Here is a 19,714-nt window from a genome sequence, read left to right as displayed (position 1 = left end):
GACAGAGCTATACTGAGCCTTGGTCATCATGCTGTTGTAGTTGAATTCATGCTGGGGACTGAACTCAAGACCTCACACTTGAGGGTCCAAGACTTGAGCCTTGCCTGACCTTCCAGGCCACTGCATCTACTCTGACTTAAAAGTAGAATTACAACTTTTAGAATCTAGACACTGATTAGTCTCATGGAGAACATTTTGGGAACCAAGTAAATCTGATTATGGGCCAAGAATTAGACAATAGAAGAGAATTCTCTCAGTTTTATCAGGGTAGCAGTAATATAGCAGCTGGGCACCGATGGCCATACCTTCCAGAGTGTAGATTGAAATATTTAAAGGTAAAACAAGGACAACAAAAGGGAAAATAAATAAATACAAAAACATTTTTAAAAAGAAGAAATATTTAAAGGTGAATGCTGCGTGTCATCTGTAATTAGTTTTAAGTATTTCAGAAAATATTTAATGAAGTAAATATAGTAAAATGCTTTCCCAAGAATAAAAATTATACTATGCCTTCCACTTTCCTGTAGTTTCAGTCTTTCCACAATAAAAATACTAGCTTGATTTTCTTTAACTCCACGACAAAGACTGACTGACTTCCTACACCTCCTTGGGAAAGTGAAATCAGGTCACTGGCAGCCAGCCAAGAAGGGGGAAGATAGGTACCAAGGAAGTGCAAGGACCACAAAGATAACCCAAGGGGACAGGCACTGTATACAGCAAACTAAGACCTGAAGGCATTTCGACAGCAACTTTTCCAGGGCTCTCTGACATTACACAGCAGGATAATAACTGAGAGAGACTGAGAGCTCTCTTCCTGCTTTTTATTTCTACTGCCTTCCAAATACGGTATTTCTTTATCTTATATAAAAATAACATTAGAGCAGAGGAGATAGCATAATGGTTATGCAAAGAACCTCTCATGCCTGAGACTCCGAAGTCCCAGGTTCAATCCCCCGCACCACCATAAGCCAGAGCTAAGCAGTGCTCTGGTATAAATAAAATAAAATAAATCGAACGTTGAAAAGAAAAAATTTTAATAGCAGAACTACAACTAGCTATATAAAAGCATGAGCTTGGTCAATATTCCTAAGTGTTGATTTCAAATGAACAGCCTTATACACCCCACTTCTGCATTTAAACAAGCATGTCCATGTTCAACTTAGCACATAAACAGTAACAAGGAATGCGGAGAACTGAATGAATGAAATTGTCTGCTACTGGAAACTAAGTCACTTTTCACTTTGAGACACAGCACTACAATGAATGCCATCCCAATATGTTTTCTTTCTTTTGACTCTTCACTTGAGACAGTATAACAAAAATAATACTGGTAGGCCAAACACATCGCCGAGCTGCATTCATCTGGCTTCATGTTCCCACAACACAAACACACAGCAACTTATTACAGCCGTGTTTCAGACACTGCGTGGACCTTCCCCAACCCTACAGAGGCACGGCCATCAAACCAAAGCGCTGCTGACAGTGTGCACAGCGTAGCAGGCGAGTCGGACGCGTGTGACCACCTGTGTCACTATCATCACAATTCAAGTATACATTTACAACTCCAAAATTTGCTCGTATAAACGTTTTTCTTTTTACTTATCAAATACATTTATTTATATAGACAGTGGGGCAGAAAAGCAGAGAGTGAAAGAGAGACCACAGCCCAAAACTTCCTTCAAGGCTGTGAGGGACTTCAACCCAGCTTGTGCACATGGCAGAGAAGCTTATGATGCAAGGGAACTACTTTGCCGGCCCTCATCACCTTTCATTTTTATTTATTTATTTATTTATAAAACTGAAAATATCAACAAAACCATAGGATAAGAGGGGCAAAATTCCATACATTTCCCACCAGCAGAGCTCCATTATCCCATCCCCTCCACTGGGAGCTTCCCTGCTCTTTATCCCTCTGGGAGCATGGACCCAGGATCATTATGGGGAGCAGAAGGTGGGAGTTCTGGCTTCTGTAATTGCTTCTCTGCTGGATGTGGGTGTTGGCAGGTGGATCCACACCCCCAGCCTGTCTCTGTCTTTCCCTAGTGGGGCAGGGCTCCAGGGTACACTGGTGAGGTCGTATATCCAGGGGAGTCAGGTTGGTGTTATGGTTGCATCTGAAACTTTTTTCTTTTAGGTAGAGATAGAGAAGTAGAAAGACGAGAGAGTGAAAGAGCACAGCACTGACACTCCTTCAATGCAGTGGAGTCCAGGCTTGAACCTGAGTTGTGCACGTGGCAAAGCAGAACCAAGTGAGATATTTCACTGGCCCTCCTGGCGAAACTTTTATTGATAATTCAGTAACTACAAAAGAGTATTTAACTTTAAAATGCTAAGGCAAACAATGGACAGCAAAATGCAACATTTTTCCATATGTTCCTTCAGCAATAGCAATTACTGTGACTTCTCAAAATTTAAACTGAGACTTGTATGCCTCCAAAATAAAGCCATACCAGCTTGTATTCAAAAGAGTGAGAAATTAAAGCACCATTCCTCACAAATGTGGTGATCAAAAGGTCGGGAGTAACAGGCTGCAGTGCTAGTGAGCTCTGACAGAAAGAGCAGTCTCCTGTATTTCTGGTGGGTATATGCACTGGAAACTAATTTGACAGTGTATAAAATTAGAAGAATCTATACTACATAGGTACAATTTTATGCATGAAGTTATAAAGATATAACTCTAACAATGGTGTTCAAGTTTTAAAACTCCTTAACTTCAGACATCTGAGTTTTAAGACTATCCTACAGAAGTAAAGGTAACGGTAATAAAGAGAAATTTCATTACAGAACAAATTAAACTGACAAACTTGAACAATCTGAATAGCCATATCATTGTGGAAATTATTAAAATAAATCATGAAACATCTATACTATGAAATAATAAGCAAAACTGGATTTGGCATATTAGCATAGAAGCAGACCCATGAACTACAGATAACAGAGGTAAGAGAGCAAGCTGCCTTGTGATGATTATGCAAGTCTTTGGTTCCCTAATGAAAAAGTCCATGTGTGCTGCGAGCACTTGTATTTATCACTAGAGAGAAGTAAACAAGATACAACAAACCAGTAATGATTTCTTCAGTAGGGAAAATGATCTCTTTCTTCATCTCCCTCTAGACTACTTGACTATTTAACTTGTTAACAATGTTTTAGGTGGGGGAGACAGCATAATGGTTATGCAAACAGACTCTCATGCCTGAGGCTCCCGGTCCCAGGTTCAGTCCCCCACACCACCACAAACCAGAGCTGAATAGTGCTCTGGGGGTGGGGGGATGTTTTAAGAGTCCATTTTTGTTAAAGATTGTACTAGATGCCCCTCAAATCCCAACTCTCAAAGGATACAATTCCATGAAACAAGGATTACAATGAGGCCACTAACTCCTTCATCAATGGCTAAATTACGTCCAATACAAAACAGCTTATATAAGACAAGATTTACAACAAGAAGTCAAAACTTTCAAAAAGTTTTGATTACCCTCCCCCCCAAAAACCAAACATATAACAAACGACATTCACGGCCTTAACAACCTGGAGAAAGTCTAAACTTGTCAGACAAAGAAGGGACGACAAAAACTGGAAGAGGGCAAGAGAGCAGCTCAACTTACTGACGGCGATACTGGCCAACGTCAGGCCACATCAGCACCTGGGGCCCCCCGGTTGAGGAATCTTTGGATCTCCATGTAGACACTGTGAACCTCGACTTCTAATGTATTCCTCTCCTACCATCACTTCAAGCAGGAATGTCCCCATTAACCCTTTTGTGGTCTCTCCAGGTCCTTATCCTCACTACAAACGGGCCTAAGGACTGTCCCACTCTCTGAAAGGAGGCTGGGTCATCTATTCTGCCACTTGAGGATGACTGGTCTTGTAATGTATGCAGCCTAGAATGTTCCCAGTTGTGACCATGGACCGTGACCTCAGACTGACAGGGACCCAAAAGTCATACAGGTGCATGTGCTAGATATGAATATACATGGTCAAATCAATGTGATAAACACTTAATTGTGTTTATACATCTTTTCAATTTGGGAGTCACTGTCTTACCCCAGCTTTCAAACTCTACTCTCCACACTAACACCATCCTCCCAGACAATATTGCTAGCCCATCTTCATGTTAGCTATCAAACTTAAGTAAATATTATAAAGGGTGGGGTTAGGCAGCATACTGGTTATGCAAGGTCCAGTCCCACATACCACCATAACCCAAGCAGTGTTCTGGTTATAAATAAATGAATAAATAGCCGATAGCTTGAATTATAAAGCAAAAACTTGGGTTGGGGAGAAAACACGATGGTTCTGCCTGCAAACAGACTTCCAGGCCTGAAACTCTGCTTCCAGGTTCAATTCACAGCACCACCGTTAGCCAGAGCTGTGCTGTGCTCTGGTTAAAAAAAAAAAAAAAAAAATTACTTAAGTCTTAAGATTCCTAGGAACATACTGAAAATAGACATCCTAGCCTCCTCCCCCCATTCTCAGTGGCTCCATTCCTACTTTGATCCTTGTATATTAAACATCTTATCCTGTATTTCAGTCACCAAATTCCAGATGCTACTAGGATCTCCTCCTGACCTCCCAGGCAAATGAGCTCACCAACATATCCCAGAAGCTCACCTCTCCAGAGCCCTACCTATCAGGGGAAGACAGAGACAGAATGGGGATATGTATGGATCAATCAGCCAACATCCATGACCAATAGTGAAGCAATCACCTCAAAAAGAATTTTAGTTCATACTTGAGAAGGGAAAATGTTTGGGAATGATGACCAGAGGGCATCGAACTCCAGTTCACTAGGACCTGGCACTTTTTTTTACAAGGAATCTGTTTTTGCACCATCACTGAGAGGGAAGAGACTGTGAAGAACACCTGAGGAAGTCAGATGCTATTTCTCTTCTCTGAGAGGGAAGACGGAAGGACTATTATGACGTGATTTCACTCCTAAGTGGTATATAGAGAGCTGAAACATAGGAATTTGAAAAAATAAAAAAATACACACATATATAGTAAGCCCATAATCCTGACCTTAGGAGAACTATGGTGGTCACCACTGGAGGGGGAGGCAGGGAAGAAACACAGAACTCTGGTGGTGGGACTGGTGTGGAATCATACTCCTATTATCTTTTTATTCTTAACAACTGCCCGGCCTGCCCCTATTATCTTATAATCTTGTAAAACACTAATGAAAAAAAGGGGGAGGTCTGGGGAGACAGCATAATAGTTATGCAAAGAGATTCTCATGCCTGAGGCTCCAAAGTCCCAGGTTCAACCCCCAGCACCACCATAAGTCAGAGCTGGGCAGGGCTCTGGTAGCAGTGCTCTTGTGTATCTTTCTCTCTGTGTCTCTCTTTCATTAAAATAAATGCATAAAATATCAAAATAAAAAAGGAAAAGAAAGCAAACAAAAAAGTTAACTGATATTAAAGAGCTCTTCCTCCCAACTCTGGATAAATGAAGCATCATATTGTTCAAATAGTCTAAGAGAGTGTGAGAATTTATATCTAAACTTTCTTCACTGGCTCCCAGATCCATTCTAATGAACTGGCAACAATCACAATGAAAGAAATTTCTATTCTATAAATACCCAAAAAGCAAGAACCAATTTCCTGACCAGAAGAAAACAGGAAAGCACCAGAGAATTATTCTCACCAACCTCTCATACATGAAATCTTTTAGTGAAAAGAAATCAACACTTTAGGAGGGTTATGCCCAGCCTTTCAATTTATCCAAGCTGAATTATTTTAATGAATGTGGGTTACAGTTGTTAAATTTTGTCTCTTCTTGACTGAGAATACTCACAGTTTTAAACGCTCACTAACAGTGTTCCCAGAGGAGAGATGGAAATGGCAGCAGTGTGACTGGAAGCAGTGCTCCAGTATAGGACAGTCACATCCCAACTAGGTAAATGGCCCTTAGCGCGCTAAGTTCCTGGCTAACATTATAATCACTTTTGAAGGAGACGTATTTTAAAATCTGAGTCATAAACATTCAGTAATTCAAAACCTTCAAATCAAAAGATTCCCATTTTAAAACATACCATGCCTACAATCTTCATCAGCTTGTCCATAGTTTTTCTGCAAAAGAAAAAAAGAAAAAAATTAAGTAATTCAAGAGTAACTTTTAAACAGCGATGCTATAAAAAGCTGTTTTGTTTCAAAGTTTAATCATTAATGCTGCAAATTTAATATTCAGAAAACAAAAGGAATACATGTGCTCTCTGAGGATTAGAGTACTCTCTACAAATAAACATCCTAATTCCCTTTTCAGCCCATGTAATCACTCTCCTACTTCTCTCCAGGTCTAACCTTAAATGACCAGAAGGTCCTCCACATTCACATCCTCAACTAAGGACATTAGTTAAGAAAATGGGGGTTGGACTGGGGAGACAGCAGAGTGGGCCTGCAAAAGATGTTCATGCCTGAGGCTCCAAGTTCCCAGGTTCAATCCTCAGCACCGCCGGAAGTCAGAGGTGAGTGGGGCTCTGGTAGCTTTCTATATGTATTTTTCTCTCTGTGTCTATCATTAAAAATATAAACTATGGATTTGACTTCCGGAGGTAGAGCTACGAGCAGCAGATAGCTTTCTCTCCTCTCCTCTCCTTTCCTCTCCTGGATCAACTAGGAATACCAAAGGAGACCACCCGGAACCTAAATAAGACAGGACTAGAATGACCACAGGAACCCAGTAAATCCCCCGTGAGTACAAACACATGTGGCTGGTGACTGAGCGGAGAGAGGAGCCTAAGGAGAGATTAAGTGACTGCTAACAGTTCAGCAGTTTATCAGTGGAGACACCACCTCCAGTCTGCTCCACAACAAGGGGACAGCTGAAGGGAGGAGAGGACTCTCCAGAGACTCACCAAGTACAACTCTGAGTCTCCATTGCTACTGCCCTCAGAATCCAGAGCAGTGGCAGGGAGGGACACCAGGGGACAGAGATCTAACCGGGAAACTCAGGAGAAGACCTGTACCTCGGTGGCATAGCTGAGGGGCTGTGAAAGTCTCTTTGCATAACCACTGGATTATCTCTGCCACACCCTGCTTTATCTCTTGGTCAGGAGTCAGTGATTAAGCCAAGAAGCCTACTGATAGTTTAAAAGCCCTCAGGCTCCCATAGCCTACAGGGAAGAAAAAAAAAAAGAGGCTTCTAAAAAAACAGAGCTCCAACTCAGGGATTGAAACAACTGTTAACTTCCACTACTGTAAACCCTTTAATTAACTTACTTAGACACAAGTCAATCCAGGCAATAGTGAACAATAATTTGAAAAGTACCGATAAAGGGAACTCATAACATAATATATAAAATGGTTAAAACAACAAGAAAAAATATTGGAGACTCGAACCAGGACAAGAGTCCAGTTAAAAGTCCTCCAGAGGGTGAAGCACAAAACAAAGAGTTCAACATCCAAACATTAGCTAAGGAAATAATAACAAGAGTGAGTAAAGAACTTGAAAAAATTGTAATCAGAAATGCAGGAACAACAAATGAGAACATGGAAGAAAATTCTAATTATCTCATGGTTATTAGAAAGCTCAAAGCTGAAATCGCTGAGCTAAGAAGGCAACTAGCTGAACAAGCTAAAACAGTATCAGAGCAGGGCAACAAAATAGATGAACTCCAGAAAGCAGTAGAGGACAGAGAGAATAGAATCTATGAGGCTGAAGACAGAATTAGAAAGATTGAAGATGAATTAGAGACAACCAAAAAAGAAGTAAGAGATCTCAAAAAGAGATTAAGAGATGCTGAAAACAACAACACAGTCCTATGGGATGACTTCAAAAGAAACAATATACTCATTATTGGCATACCTGAGGAAGAAAGAGAAGGAGAGGAAGAAAGCATTTTCCAGACCATAATAGCTGAAAATTTCTCTAGTCTAGACAACACCAAAGACATAAAGATTCAAGAAGCCCAGAGGGTCCCAAACAGAATTAAGCCAGGCCTAAAGACACCAAGACATGTCATTCTTAGAATGGAAAGGAATAAGGATAAAGAAAGGATCCTGAAGGCTGCAAGAAGAAAAAAAAAGAGTCACCTACCAAGGAAAACCCATAAGATTAGCAGCAGACTTCTCCATACAAACACTACAGGCCAGAAGAGAATGGCAAGATATCTATCGAGTGCTCAATGAGAAAGGCTTTCAGCCAAGAATACTATATCCTGCTAGACTGTCATTCAGACTAGATGGAGGCATCAAAACCTTCTCAGACAAGCAACAGTTGAAGGAAGCAACCATCACCAAGCCTGCCCTGAAAGAAGTTCTGAAAGGTCTCCTATAAACAATCAGACCACCACAAATAGGACATATTTCAAAACACTCTAAAACTCTACAAGAATGGCGTTGAAATATCTTCAATCTTTGATATCAATAAATGTCAATGGCCTGAATTCACCTATTAAAAGACACAGAGTAGGAAGATGGATCAGAAAACACAACCCAACAATATGCTGTCTACAGGAAACCCACCTAACTCAACAAGACAAACACAGACTTAAAGCGAAAGGATGGAAAACTATCATACAAGCCAATGGCCCACAAAAAAGGGCAGGAACAGCTATTCTCATATCTGACATGATAAGACTTTAAAATAGTTAAGATTAAAAAAAGATAGGAATGGACACTACTTAATGCTCAGAGGATCAGTCAATCAAGAGAACTTAACAATTATTAACATCTATGCACTCAATGAGAAGCCATCTAAATACATCAAACTTCTACTGAAAGAGCTACAGCAATATATTAACAGTAACACAATCATAGTAGGGGACTTCAACACCCCACTATCTCAACTTGACAGATCATCCAGGCAGAAAACCAATAAAGACATAACGGAGCTAAATGAAGAGATAAACTAGAACTATTGGACATTTTCAGAGTCATTCATCCCAAGAAACTGGAATACACATTTTACTCAAATCCACATGGGTCATTCTCAAGGATAGACCATATGTTAGGCCACAAAGACAGCATCAGCAAATTCAAGAGCATTGAAATTATCCCAAGCATCTTCTCAGACCACAGTGGAATTAAACTAACACTTAACAATCAACAAAAGATTAGTAACAGTCCCAAAATGTGGAAGCTCAACAGTATACTTCTTTTTTTTTCTAATTTTATTTATTTATTTTCCCTTTTGTTGCCCTTGTTGTCTTTTTTATGGTTGTTGTAGTTATTATTGTTGTTGTTATTGATGTGGTTGCTATTGGATAGGACAGAGAGAAATGGAGAGAGGAGGGGAAGACAGAGGGGGGAGAGAAAGATAGACACCTGCAGACCTGCTTCACCGCCTGTGAAGCGACTCCCCTGCAGGTGGGGAGCCGGGGTCTGGAACCCGGATCCTTACACAGGTCCTTGTGCTTTGCGCCACCTGCGCTTAACCCACTGCGCTACCGCCCAACTCCCAACAGTATACTTCTTAACAACTTCTGGGTCAAAGAGGAAATCAAGGAAGAAATCAAAATGTTTCGAGAGTTCAATGAAAATGAAGACACAAGCTATCAAAATATTTGGGACACAGCTAAAGCAGTCCTAAGAGGGAAGTTCATAGCTATACAAGCACACATTAGGAAACAAGAAAAGGCACAAATAAACAGCCTGATTGCACATCTTAAAGACCTAGAAGAAGAAGAACAAAGGAACCCTAAAGCAACCAGAAGGACAGAAATCACTAAAGTTAGGGCAGAAATCAATAACACTGAGAATAGGAAAACATACAAAAGATCAACGAAAGTAAATGCTGGTTCTTCAAAAGAGTAAACAAAATCGACAAACCTTTAGCCAGACTCACAAAACAAAAAAGGGAGAGGACCCAAATAAATCAGATAGTAAATGAAAGAGGAGATATCACAACAGACACAGCAGAAATTCAACATATCATGCGAGGCTTCTATGAACAACTATATGCCACCAAGCTAGAGAACCTGGAAGAAATGAATGATTTCCTAGATACCTACCAACTTCCAAAACTAAGTAAAGACGAAGTGGATAACATGAACAGGCCCATCACAACTAATGAAATTGAAACAGTTATCAAAAATCTTCCCAAAAATAAAAGTCCTGGACCAGACAGTTTTACAAACGAATTCTACAAAACCTTCAAAGAAGAACTAATACCTCTACTTTTGAAAGTCTTCTAGAAAGTTGAAGACACTGGAATACTCCCTGCCAGCTTCTATGAAGCCAACATCATCCTGATACCAAAAGCAGACAGGGACACAACCAAAAAAGAAAACTACAGACCAATATCTCTGATGAACATAGATGCGAAAATATTGAACAAAATTCTAGCCAACCGGATACAGCAGTATATCAAAAAGATTGTTCATCATGACCAAGTGGGGTTTATCCCAGGCATGTAAGACTGGTTTAATATACGTAAATCAATCAATGTGATCCACCACATCAACAAAAGCAAGACCAAAAACCACATGGTCATATCAATAGATGCAGAGAAAGCCTTTGACAAAATACAACATCCCTTTATGATCAAAACACTACAAAAAATGGGAATAGATGGAAAATTCCTCAAGATAGTGGAGTCTATATATAGCAAACCTACAGCCAACATCATACTTAATGGTGAAAAACTGGAAGCATTTCCCCTCAGATCAGGTACTAGACAGGGCTGCCCACTATCACCATTACTATTCAACATAGTGTTGGAAGTTCTTGCCATAGCAATCAGGCAGGAGCAAGGAATTAAAGGCATACAGATTGGAAGAGAAGAAGTCAAACTCTCCTTATCTGCAGATGACATGATAGTATACATGGAAAAACCTAAGGAATCCAGCAAGAAGCTTTGGAAGTCACCAGGCAATACAGTAAGGTGTCAGGCTATAAAATTAACATTCAAAAGTCAGTGGCATTCCTCTATGCAAACACTAAGTTAGAAGAAATTGAAATCCAGAAATCAATTCCTTTTACTATAGCAACAAAAATAATAAAATATCTAGGAGTAAACCTAACCAAAGAAATGAATGACTTGTATACTGAAAATTATGAGTCACTACTCAAATAAATCGTAAAAGACACAAAGAAGTGGAAAGATATTCCATGTTCATGGGTTGGAAGAATTAACATCATCAAAATGAATATATTACCCACAGCCATCTACAAATTTAATGCTATCCCCATCAGATCCCAAGCACATTTTTTAGGAGAATAGAAAAAATGTTACAAATGTTTATCTGGAACCAGAAAAGACCTAGAATTGCCAAAACAATCTTGAGAAAAAAGAACAGAACCGGAGGCATCACACTCCCAGATCTCAAACTGTATTATAGGGCCATTGTCATCAAAACTGCTTGGTACTGGAACATGAACAGACACACTGACCAGTGGAATAGAATTGAGAGCCCAGAAATGAGGCCCCACACCTATGGACATCTAATCTTTGACAAAGGGGCCCAGACTATTAGATGGGGAAAGCAGAGTCTCTTCAACAAATGGTGTTGGAAACAATGGGTTGAAACATGCAGAAGAATGAAACTGAATCACTGTATTTCACCAAATACAAAATTAAATTCCAAGTGGATCAAGGACTTGGATGTTAGGCCACAAACTATCAGATACTTAGAGGAAAATATTGACAGAACTCTTTTCCGCATAAATATTAAAGACATTTTCGATGAAACGAATCCAATTACAAGGAAGACTAAGGCAAGTATAAACCTATGGGACTACATCAAATTAAAAAGCTTCTTCACAGCAAAAGAAACCACTACCCAAACCAAGAGACCCCTCACAGAATAGGAGATCTTTACATGTCATACATCAGATAAGAGTTTAATAACCAACATATATAAAGAGCTTGCCATACTCAACAACAAGACAACAAATAACCCCATCCAAAAATGGGGGGAGAACATGCACAGAACATTCACCACAGAAGAGATCCAAAAGGCTGAGAAACACATGAAAAAATGCTCCAAGTCTCTGGTTGTCAGAGAAATGCAAATCAAGACAACAATGAGATACCACTTCACTCCTGTGAGAATGTCAGTCATCAGAAAAGGGAACAGCAGCAAATGCTGGAGAGGGTGTGGGGTCAAAGGAACCCTCCTGCACTGCTGCTGGGAATGTCAGTTGGTCCAGCCTCTGTGGAGAGCAGTCTGGAGAACTCTCAGAAGGCTAGAAATGGACCTACCCTATGACCCTGCAATTCCTCTCCTGGGGATAGATCCTAAGGAACCCAACACATCCATCCAAAAAGATCTGTGTACACATATGTTCTTGGCAGCACAATTTGTAATAGCCAAAACCTGGAAGCAACTCAGGTGTCCAACAACAGATGAGTGGCTGAGCAAGTTCTGGTATATATACACATACACAGTGGAACACTACTCAGCTATGAAAAATGGTGACTTCACCGTTTTCAGCCGATCTTGGATGGACCTTGACAAATTCATGTTGAATGAAATAAGTCAGAGACAGGAGGATGAGTATGGGATGATCTCACTCTCAGGCAGAAGTTAAAAAACAAGATCAGAAAAGAAAACACAAGTAGAACCTGAAATGGAATTGGCATATTGCACCAAAGTAAAAGACTCTGGGGTGTGTGGGTGGGTGGGGGGAATACAGGTCCATGAAGGATGATGAATGACATAGTGGGGGTTGTATTGTTAAATGGGAATCTGGGGAATGTTATGCATGTACAAACTATTGTATTTACTGTTGAATGTAAAACATTAATTCCCCAATAAATAAATAAATTTATATATATATACACTATTAAAAAAGAAAAAAGAGAAACTGTGAGAAAAAGAGTATCTACAGACTCCTCACCACATCTACCCATTCTCAGTCTTGCTTTTTTTCTTTAACAGAGAGACAAAGAGAGTGGATGAAGCCCAATCACCTGAGCTTCCTTCAAAGTGGCGGGGGAGGGCTCAACTCAGAGCCGCATGCACAGCAAAGCGGCATACTGTCCCAGTGAGGCATTTCACCCAGAACAGCCTCTGCCTCCCATCTGCCATGTGATAAAGCGGCCACGTTCTTTTCTGAAGCCCATCCTAATCCATTTATTCATTATTCACCCAAAAGAGTTTGAAGCGATGTGTGACAACTTTCATTTCTTGCAGTCAGTGCAATCAAAAATTCAGATTATAACCAGAACCAGACTACTTCTTGCTGACACCACTTTGCCCTAAATCACTGTCATCTCTGGCATTTGCTTCTATCTCCTTACATTCTGCCCTCCAAACAAGACCTAGTGATGCTGTAGAATCAGGTCGTGCAGGATGAGAGAGGTGGCCTGGCAGGTAAAGGTGTGCGTGTCTTCCATGTATGAGGTCGTGAGTTCAAACCCTGTAGCAAATATGAGTGGAATGCTATGAATGAAGAAATGATGCTGTGTTCTCTCTCTCATCTAACTCCTCCATATATAGTAAATACAAATAAATCTTTAAAAACATTTGTACTGGGTCAGGAGGTGGCTCAGTAGTGCAGGTCTGGGGTTTGTGCAAAGCAGTGCATTTCTCAAAAATCAATTAGATCCTGCCACTGCTCTGTCGAGATCCCACAACAGTTCCCTCTGCATAGCAGACATGCTTGCACCTCGGGGCCTTCTCATTTCCTTAGAGTTCAACGTGTTCCACTCTTGGCCACCTTGGCATCACCCTGTCAGTGAGGCTTACCTAGAGAACTCGCTTAAAATCGCAGCCCCCTCTCTAGCCCCGGCTCCCCACCTGCAGGGGAGTCACTTCACAGGCAGTGAAGCAGGTCTGCAGCTGTCTGTCTTTCTCTCCCCCTCTCTGTCTTCTCCTCCTCTCTCCATTTCTCTCTGTCCTATCCAACAACGACGACATCAGTAACTACAACAATAAAAACAACAAGGGCAACTAAAAGGAAATAAATATTTTTTTAAATCTTTGAAAAAAAATTGCAGCCCCCTCTCTGACATCACTATTCCCAATCTTCCACTGCCCTATTCTACTTTTGTTAAAGAAGTCGGCATTTCAGGTAGGTGAGACAGCATAATGGTTATGCAAAGAGACTTTCCTGCCTGAGGCTCCAAGTCTCGGGTTCAATTCCCCACACTACCATAAGCCAGAGCTGAGTAGTCTTCAGGTAAAAATAAAATAAAGAGGTGTTTCTCTCTCCCTCTCCCTCCCCCCCTTCTCTCTCCTCTCTCTAATATTTTTAAAGATTTTTATTTATTTATTTATTAATGACAGAGAACCAGAGGATCATTCTGATGCATGCACTGCTGGTGACAGAACTCAGGACCTCATGCTTGAGTCCAATGCTTTATCCATTTCACCACCTCCCAGACCACTGATATCTTCATTTTTATTTGTTTTTAACCAGACAGATGAAGAGGGAAGAGATGGGGAGACTAGGGAGGCAGTGTCCAGAATACTGCTCAGCTCTTGCTTGTGCCGATGCCAGGGACTGAGCCTGGGACTTCATAGCATAGCCATTATGCTCTCCTCTGTCCATACATTTTTTTTTTTTTCCTCCAGGGTTATTGCTAGGGCTCAGTGCCTGCACTACGAATCCACTGCTCCTGGAAGTTATTTTTTCCCTTTTTGTTGCCCTTGTTGTTTATCATTGTTGTTATTATTTTTATTACTACTGTCATTGCTGTCATTGTTGTTGGATAGGACAGAGAGAAATGGAGAGAAGATGGATGGGAAGACAGAGGGGGAGAGAAAGACAGACAGCTGCAGACCTGCTTCACCGCTTGTGAAGCGACCCCTCTGCAGGTAGGGAGCTGGGGGCTTGAACCAGGATCCTCATGCCGGTCCTTGCGCTTCATGCCATGTGCACTTAACCCGCTGTGCTACCACCCACCCACATTTTACTTTTATTCGTTCAGATTGCTGTCTTAATGGACTAACGAGTTTACTTAGTGATAATACCCATTACTCACTGTCCGCCACGAAGAAGTGATCTTCCTTTTCTTCACCAGTATGAGGAGTACCTCGAACAGTGTCTGGAGCATAGTATACACTCTGATATTTGTGGAATGAATGAGTAATCAAAATGCCACACAACAATACAATTTCCAGCATCCTAGCTGTCACAAACCACTCATTCTTCTTAGACCAGAATGAGACCAGATTTGTGAAGGAAACAGCAATATTCCCACCCAACAACAACAACAAAAAAGTCACCTCACATGACTCAAACACTGGGTTACTGTTTACTCACCAGTTGCAGAAACGAGGCGATTCTGTAAAGAAGACTCTCGATCTTAATACTTTCTACCTCCAGGGGACATGGCCCTGCGAAGTCAGCCACGGAGTACTGGCCGAGAGAGAGGAGGGCCTCTGTGCAGTGCTTGAGGGCCATCTCATAGTCTTGCCTCTTCAGTGATTCACACGCTTGTTCACATGACTTCTCAGCTCTTCTGTCTTCCATGACTCAGGGACAAAAATCCTAGAGACAGGTGGAAAACATGCAAGAAAAGGTGTTTTTTTTTTTTTAAGTTTCTTAATTACAAATTCTAACTTCATTCCTCTCTCTATTGGCATAGTTATCTGAGTAGTTACGCTCAAGCAGCATTTTTATCAAGGTCACAGCTGAGCAGCAGTTACTGATGCCTCAAAAATCAATATTTCTCTTTTATATTTAATGAAGTCTTTACAAAGATCCAAGCAAAATGTCAACCATAAATCAGGATCATGCCAACAATACATCAAATTTATAAGTGAAACATGATTCTGAATACACAAAACACAACAAACCATAAACACATTTTTTATAACCAGAGGTGCAGAAACACTTCATATCCAAACCATATAATCTACATCATAAAACTCAGTTGCTGTGAGTGCACAGAAGCAAGATCTATACTGAGCTGGGGTGGTCTCGTCAGTATAAAAATGGGGTAAAAGGCGATTTGAGCTGACTGCTAATTCAGTTCAGCAGACACAGCCTACAGTCAGATCTTACGCCACCATCACTGAATGTGAACATGAAGCAGGTTGTCACAGCTGTCAAGAAACTCAGGCCCAACCAAGAGGAGCAAAACACCAGCAAACAAAGCCTCATTCCAGGATGCATGATGACAATGACAACATATGTGAGCTTTCAGAGAAAGAGCTGAAGGGGCCGGGTGGTGGCACGCCTGGTTAAGTGCACACATGACAGTGCGTAAAGACCTAGGTTCAAGCCCCCTGGTCCTCACCTGCAGGGGAAAGCTTCACGAGTGGTAAAGCAGAGGTGCAGGTGTCTCTGTCTGTCTTTCTCTTTATCTCCCCCTTCCCTCTCAACTTACATCTCTATCCAACAATAAATAGAACAAGAGAGAAGAGGGGAATATGAAGCAAAACCAGCAAAAGGAGAAAATGCGAAACACACGCCCTGGTACAGCAGAGGAGGAGAAGCTATGAAGGAATTCAAAAGCGCAGAGAGGTGAAGGCTTTGCTCCCTAGGCAATGGACCACACTGGGAAGTGTCTAAATACAGAAGGAATCTGCCACGTGTGAATCCTGAGGACAGTGGTCAGACGCAGGTGTTGCCATTTTAAGAGACAGGCAAGAAAGTGAGCCATGAAGCACAAATCTATTTGTACTTTATCTAACTCCAGTACTCAGGGAACACAGGAGGGAAACCTGGGCAGAGAAGTCAAGTCCCCCGACCTGACACTCATAATACTTCCTCGGGGGATCGTGGTGACTAGCCACCTGCTCCAACAGGCATGGAAACTGCTCTTCTGTCCTTCTCCATCCCTCCCCCTCCCCCTCCCAGGGTCTCACACACGGAAGGCACACGCAGCACCTCCTAGGTTCGCGACTGCTTTTCTTACCACACACACCTTATTCACTCAGACTACCAACTGGCCCCAAGGTGCACTCAGCCCTCCCGCCTCTCCCTACACATACACTCTTTGCTGGGCCTCTCCAGGCTTGACAAGACAGCCTGCCTCCATCATCTTCCAGCAACTGTGCAAACACGGCATCCTATCTACTACACTTAAGATGAGGGGAGAGCACTGTGACAGGAAGGTGAGTGGCCCAGGCGAGTGGCCCACTTGGTAAAGTGTTGGAATCTCAGACATAAGGTCCTGAATTTGATCCCTGGCATCACAAGTGCCAGAGTGATACTGTGGTGTCCTCTTTCATAAATAAGTAAACAAACAAACAAATTCTTGGGGCTGGATGGTAGCACACCTAGTTGAGTGTACATATTACCATGCACAAGGACCCGAGTTCAAGCCCCTGGTCCCTACCTGTGAGGGTGAAGCTTCATAAGTGGTAAAGCAGTGCTGTGTGTGTGTGTGTGTGTGTGTGTGTGTGTCTGTCCCTCTTCCTATATCCAATATCCTATCAATTAAAAAAATCTCTAAAATTAAAAATAAAGAGAGTGAGGGAGTAGCAGTAAGTGTAGCACAGTAACAGCCCTTGGGAGAGGTCTAGAGCCCTTCAATCTTCGAGACTCTTGGTAAATCAAAACCTTGTGGAAAGCACAGGTGTGCAGTGAGGAAGAGTTCAAAAGGACTTTCAGCCTCCATTAGTGCTTCCCAACGTGGGGAGGGTCAATACGGAGTAACATATACTAATCTCTACTTTTCTCAGATTTCTCAAACCACATTTTAACTCTAAAAAACGCCAAGCCATGTTTTTAAAATTACAGAATAGTGCATATCTAGCAAATGACAATTCCAACAGAGAAACAAAACTAATTATGCTGTTCACAAGATAATCCAGGAACATGATGTGTAACATATGTGGCTTTAAATTTTTTTTTAATTTCTTTATTGGGGAATTAATGTTTTACATTCAACAGTAAATACAATAGTTTGTACATGCATAACATTCCCCAGTTTCCCATATAACAAAACAACCCCCACTAAGTCCTCTGTCATCCTTCTTGGACCTGTATTCTCCCCACCCACCCACCCCAGAGTCTTTTACTTTGGTGCAATACGCCAATTCCAGTTCAGGTTCGACTTGTGTTTTCTCTTCTGATCTTATTTTTCAACTTACGCCAGACAGTGAGATCATCCCATACTCATCCTCCTGTCTCTGACTTATTTCATTCAACATGAATTTGTCAAGGTCCATCCAAGATCGGCTGAAAACGGTAAAGTCACCATTTTTCATAGCTGAGTAGTGTTCCACTGTGTGTATATATATATATATATATATATATATATATATATATATATATATATATCAGAACTTGCTCAGAACTTGTCATCTGTTGTTGGACACCTGGGTTGCTTCCAGGTTTTGGCTATTACAAATTGTGCTGCCAAGAACATATGTGTACACAGATCTTTTTGGATGGATGTGTTGGGTTCCTTAGGATCTATCCCCAGGAGAGGAATTGCAGGGTCATAGGGTAGGTCCATTTCTAGCCTTCTGAGAGTTCTCCAGACTGCTCTCCACAGAGGCTGGACCAACTGACATTCCCAGCAGCAGTGCAGGAGGGTTCCTTTGACCCCACACCCTCTCCAGCGTTTGCTGTTCCCTTTTCTGATGTCTGACATTCTCACAGGAGTGAAGTGATATCTCATTGTTGTCTTGACTTGCATTTCTCTGACAATCAGAGACTTGGAGCATTATTTCATGTGTTTCTCAGCCTTTTGGATCTCTTCTGTGGTGAATATTCTGTCCATGTCCTCCCCCCATTTTTGGATGGGGTTATTTGTTGTCTTGTTGTTGAGTCTGGCAAGCTCTTTATATATGTTGGTTATTAGCCTCTTGTCTAATGTATGGCATCTAAAGATCACCTCCCATTCTGTGAGGGGTCTCTTGGTTAGGGTAGTGGTTTCTTTAGCTGTGCAGAAGCTTTTTAATTTGATGTAGTCCCATAGGTTTATGCTTGTCTTAGTCTTCTTTGTAAATGGATTCATTTCATTGAACATGTCTTTAACATTTATGCAGAAAAGAGTTCTGCCAATATTTTCCTCTAAGTATCTGATAGTTTGTGGTCTAACATCCACGTCCTTGATCCACCTGGAATTTACTTTTGTGTTTGGTGAAATACAGTGGTTCAGTTTCATTCTTCTGCATGTTTCAACCCATTGTGTCCAACACCATCTTTGTTGAAGAGACTCTGCTTTCCCCATTTAATTAAATCCCCAATTAAATCTAAAGATTAGATGTCCATAGGTAATTTTTTTTTAAATGAAAGAGATATTGAAAGGAAGACCAGACACTGCTGAGCTCTGGTTTATGGTGGTGCTGGGGATGGAACCTAAGGACCTTAGAGCCTCAGACATGAGGAGTCTTTATGTGCAGTCATTATACTCTCTCTCTCTCTCTCCAGCCCACAGCATCAGTATTGAAATGGTCTCCATTTCAACCTCCTTCATTTTCTTTGGTGGGACAATTTCCAATTCAGTTTAAAAGATCTTAAATATTTAAGTTGTAGTTGGCATTTCTACTTTTGATATAAATATATACTAATTTGGGTGAAATAAATTATCAGACAAAAATCAAAATAACCATTTCTACAGTGGCTCCGACCATTAGACATGAGAATGACACTATAAGACAATTACTGATTTGTTATATAGACCAAAATTGATGCTACTGACTTTTTGAGAAAAATCATTAATTTTCTGTAAAAAGAGGCTGTCCTGTCCATTGTAAGATGATCAGCAGGACCCCCAGTCTGTACCCACCAGATGCCAGTGGCACATCCCTCAACTAGAAACGTCCAGAGACTAGCAAAAGCCCCCCAGGGAATAAAATCACTCTTGGTTGATAACTACTGAAACTGACAGACAGGCAGTGTTTGCTAGGTAAGAGCCAATAGCTCTTATC

General features: G+C 41.2%; 1 protein-coding gene across 6 annotated transcripts in view; it reads right to left on the bottom strand.

Annotated features, from left to right (window-relative positions):
* The window catches only part of HELZ (helicase with zinc finger), a 166,245-nt gene that overhangs the window by 128,116 nt on the left and 18,415 nt on the right, over window positions 1-19,714 (bottom strand). For 3 of the 6 annotated variants that reach the window (XM_060202607.1, XM_060202609.1, XM_060202608.1), the window contains 2 exons: window positions 15,147-15,374; window positions 6,029-6,065 (listed from right to left, as the gene is read on the bottom strand). In XM_060202607.1, the coding sequence (XP_060058590.1) occupies window positions 6,029-6,065; window positions 15,147-15,356 (247 nt within the window). In that variant the 5' untranslated portion in view covers window positions 15,357-15,374. Of the gene's footprint in view, window positions 1-6,028; window positions 6,066-15,146; window positions 15,375-19,714 lie in introns of those variants that run through there. The other 3 variants (XM_060202610.1, XM_060202612.1, XM_060202611.1) reach the window with 2 other exon arrangements.

The sequence above is a fragment of the Erinaceus europaeus genome, chromosome 12 (assembly GCF_950295315.1).
Source record: "Erinaceus europaeus chromosome 12, mEriEur2.1, whole genome shotgun sequence".
In the NCBI taxonomy this organism is placed as follows: domain Eukaryota; kingdom Metazoa; phylum Chordata; class Mammalia; order Eulipotyphla; family Erinaceidae; genus Erinaceus; species Erinaceus europaeus.
The sequence above is the reverse complement of the archived record's forward strand: the minus strand, read 5'-3'. Positions and strand labels throughout refer to the sequence as shown.